At 46.5% G+C, this 4,179-nt stretch overlaps 1 protein-coding gene across 1 annotated transcript; it reads right to left on the bottom strand.

Moving 5' to 3' along the window:
* Positions 1-2,019, bottom strand: LOC106146753 (the record flags this gene model as incomplete). Its single annotated transcript, XM_013505013.1, is given in 1 exon segment — positions 1-2,019. A coding segment is annotated over 1 exon segment (446 nt), but the record flags the coding sequence as incomplete, so codon positions are not given.
* Between the last annotated feature and the right edge of the window lie 2,160 nt (positions 2,020-4,179).

Genomic DNA, 4,179 nt, shown 5'->3' with positions numbered 1-4,179 from the left:
GTGCCGGGTCTGGCTGGCTGGGGCAGGTCGCTGCACCGCAGGCGGCCTCCTCCCTGCCCGCGCTGCAAGGGACCCCAGGCCCCCGGTGATGAGAGGCGGTGGAAAGTGCGCTCAGAAGGGGCCTGGAGGTAGGGCTGAAACCAGGGGAGGAAAAAAGTCAGCGCCCGCCTGAACCTGCTGTGCAACCCGGGACTGGGCTGGGGGGCTATTGTTCGGCCTGCGAGGCTGGCTGGGGCCTTCCCCGGGGTGTTGCTACCGCCTGCTGGCTCTGTCTGGGAACGCAGCACCGGTGCAATCCTCTTGCCCCCTTTTCTGCCCCTATCACCCTGTGCCAGCTCACTCTCCTGCTGCTTTGACTTGCTGGGACACAGGCTTGTGAAGGCACAGGCTGCAGAGGTTCGGCGCGGCTCAGTCGTGCTTATGAAGCATTTAGGAACCTGGGACATTGTGAAAGAGTCTGTGAGCCCAGCAGCACAACAAGCAAAGCAAGGAAACTCATCCAAAGGCGCCCTGAGAGATCGACAGGCTTGAAATGAATTGACTGGATGCTTGATAGAAAGATAAAGGCTACTGAATGAGTCTCCACTTGACCAGAGGGTTGTTCACCGTTAATGCGAGTCAGTTAGTAAGCCTGGTGGAGTTCAACGATTCTGCCTTTGGAGCCTGTGAATAATGCCTGTTGCACCGTGGGGTAACTCTGACTTTGTTTTTCCCATGGTTTTGAAGCTCTGGCAGAGCACTGTCTTCAAGATTTCAACAGTGGGCAGCAAAGCCTTCAAAGTCTTGCTGCAGAAGCCTGAATTTACATTGTGTGCAGCATTACATAACTCATGGTTTTGTGTTTACACACACACACACACACACACACACACACACACTGGCTTGCACCCAGGACCTCGAACATGCTAAGCAAGCCCTCCACACCCCAGAACCCCCTCGATGTAGAAGAACAAGCCTGAATTGCTGGAAATCTATGGGTATTTTGATATTTTTTAAGAAACAAAGTTAGAACAGAATTAAATTATATTGAAATAAATGTACCAAACCGAAACATACCTGTATCTCCCTGAAAGTCTAAATTTCCAGTAGTAATTTGCAGCATGTCAGGTAATGTGAAACAATCTGTGTTTCTTTCTATTGTAGGGCACGTGTCATAGTAGAGAACTCTAAAATGAAATTAAGGGTTTCTTGCCCAGGCTTATGTAATCAGTTATTTTTATCCTGTTAATAAAATTTGAGAGACATCTAGTTTGCAAAGAAAATGCCGTTTTACTCAGGGTGGAAAAGGGTTTATTTTGCGACCACAGTTGGCCTGGGATCCTAATCTGTGTGGCCAAACCAAGCTTCCTGGTGGGCGGGAAGCACAGAACGCACCGTGACTTATGCCGCAGTCTACAGCTATGAAAGGCAAAGTAATGAATCCTTTTCCAAAGCTGAGTATAAATCTTGACCATAACTTGTTTAATATCTGGCACATATCAGGTGCTTGGAAATGTTTTTAAAGGAAAAACTATAATATTTAAAGTAGTTCCGTGCCAAAGGCAGGAGTTTATAAACGTTGTCTTTCACAGAAATCAGCTGTTTCCAGCATATGCAGTGTGTGATGTAAATTTGTAGGCCAAAGGCTCTCCAGAATAAAAAATTCCATGCAGGTATGCTAGCTCCTTGATTGGTTGTACCTCTTTTTTTCTGTTTTTGCCTCCTTCTTGGGCTTTGGTGTCTCTAATATGTATAACTCCCTGAGGATATCCAATTTTCTCCTTCCTTACTTTCCCCTTGGAACAGCTGAACCAAGTTTATGTTATTAACTTTACAAGAAATTTCAGGGATAAAAATCTAGGCAAAAGCAATAGAAGAACTTCCTTGCTTAGGGATCTCATTTCAAACATAAGTTACACCTCCCTGTGTGACCCTCACAGGGGCCCAGGCCCTCCCCTGAGCTGTCTTGAGACCCTCGGGTCTGGAGATATCCGATTTCCAAAGCTGAGGCTTTGGTGCCTTACCAATATATCACCAATAAAAGTGTCAATGATTATTTATTTCATGAAACTTTTTTTTCCGTAGTCAGAAATTCCTCGACTGTTCTCCTGTGGCTCTGCTTGGCTTAAAGACAAACGTGGACTTGGGCTTATTTATGAACCAGTGGTGACTGACAGCTTGGATTATGACCTTCACTGTTTACCCATTATAATCTTCATCTCCTCTCACCTTAACCAAATGTCAGTAAATGGGCATCCAGAGGCATCGGGGCAGGACAGGGCCCTCCTTGGAGAGCAGAATATTATCCCAGGGTCCCCTGCAGAGGATTGGAACAGGAAAGCTGTACAAGGGTAGTTTAGGGATCATAGGGAAGCAGAGGATGTTGTAAAGGCCCCAGGTCAACCAGAGACCATCTTACAACGAGACCAGAATACATGTTTTCACATTCACAGAATATGAGCCTGAGCTCTAAGTATAACGTTTATTAACTTCGGGCAGGTAAAGAAAGGAACTGGACTGAGGAGCTACTGCAGCTGAGTTCCCTGTTTCCAGAATCTCTGGGAAGCTCCGCCCAGTGACTTCTGTCTAATCTCATGGGCCAGGACTGTGTCATGTGACCACTCTCCCTGGAAGACACTTGATTTCCCCACTGCACCAAATAAGATGAAAGCTCCATAGGAGGAGAGGGGGCAAGAAAAAGTATTGGACAGGCCACCAGCAGGCTTGGCCACAAAAGAAATAAAATGATGAGTTACCTAAATCTTTTCATGAAATCAGCCAAGATGGAAGCTTTTACAGGGACGTCCTTATTGATATTTTTCCTCCAAAGTATCATTTTAATACACACTTTTAATGCTCAAAGATGACTCCCTAAAGTCAGTGCATGAGTGGAAAAGGTAGGAAGCTTCTCCCCCTAAAGTGAGTGTGACCCTCCTCTCCAGTTCTCTGCCGCTGCTCAGAAACAATGAGGTGAAAACATTCTGATTTTCATGAGATGTGGGGCAGCTCCCGCGCAGCACAGGACTGATGCGTGCTCCGCATCTCCTCTGCCCCTTCCCTCGTCTTTGTCCGAGCCCTTCCGGTCCCGAGAGGAGGTGGGTTGGTGGCTCACGCGGAGCTGGCGGTCCAAGGCCTTTCCAGTCAGTGCGCTGTTCTCCTGGGGCTGTGATCCGGTAGCGCGACCTGAACGCGTCCATCTCCCCAGCCAGAGGGGGATCTGCTCACCGTGGGATCTGCCTTCGCTCTCTACAGGCAGCAGTAACGTTTCCTGCGGAAACAGCTCCCCGTCAGTCTTGCATCTGAGATCGCGCGTTTCCGTATACATTCCGGTGGGCTCAGAGGAGCTACTGCTTCCGAATCTCAGCTCCATGAACTCAGGGGAGCAGCTCACCGTCAGGAGTGAGTGCCGAACAGGGGAGCCTGGCATCTACCTGAGACAAAGTGGAAAATGAGCGATGATAAATGTGTTTAGGAGAAAATTCTTCACTTTGTATTTTTAATAAGTGAAAAGCAAATTCAGAAACTATTTCCAAGGTTGAGACGGCAAGAGGGAAAAGTGAGTAAAGAGAACTCAGTGCCAAAAGAAAATCTCGGTCACGCAGAAAAACAAAAAGGATCACTCAGGACAAGCTACGGAAACAGCAGATGCACCGGGAGTCACTGGAGAGCTGAGACCTGGATGGCTTCCTTTGTGAGTAACAGAGGAGGGGAAAGTCTGGAAAACAAAACATGAAATCCTCATTTTGAAATAACAGTAGTTATAGAATATGAAGAAATATCAAATACATAAGAGAGGAAACAAAATTAAAGACATTTGTTCAATTAACTGAAAAAAGTCATGCAATCAAAAATTTCGACATTGCTGGCCATGGTGGTGCATGCCTGTCATTCCAGCCCTTGAGAGGCTGAGGCATAAAGATTACCTTGAGTTCCAGGAAGGCCAGAATTACAGAGGGAGACTCCACCCCTCCCCTCTCTCTCTGTATATATATATATATGTATATGTTTATATATGGCTGGGGATATAGCTCAGTGGCACAGCACCTGCCTGGCAAGTGTGGAGTCCTGAGTTTGATTCCTGGTACCAAGAAAAAAAAAAAAAATACACACATACATGCACATATTGACAGATTTTAACTTCTGAGTAAAATTAATAAGCAGGAGTTAATGCTTCCCATTAAATAACGTTTTTAATCACAA

Source organism: Chinchilla lanigera, unplaced genomic scaffold (genome assembly GCF_000276665.1).
Source record: "Chinchilla lanigera isolate Chin_1 unplaced genomic scaffold, ChiLan1.0 scaffold00093, whole genome shotgun sequence".
NCBI lineage: Eukaryota > Metazoa > Chordata > Mammalia > Rodentia > Chinchillidae > Chinchilla > Chinchilla lanigera.
Note: the sequence above shows the minus strand (reverse complement) of the source record. Positions and strands in the feature narration are given on the sequence as shown.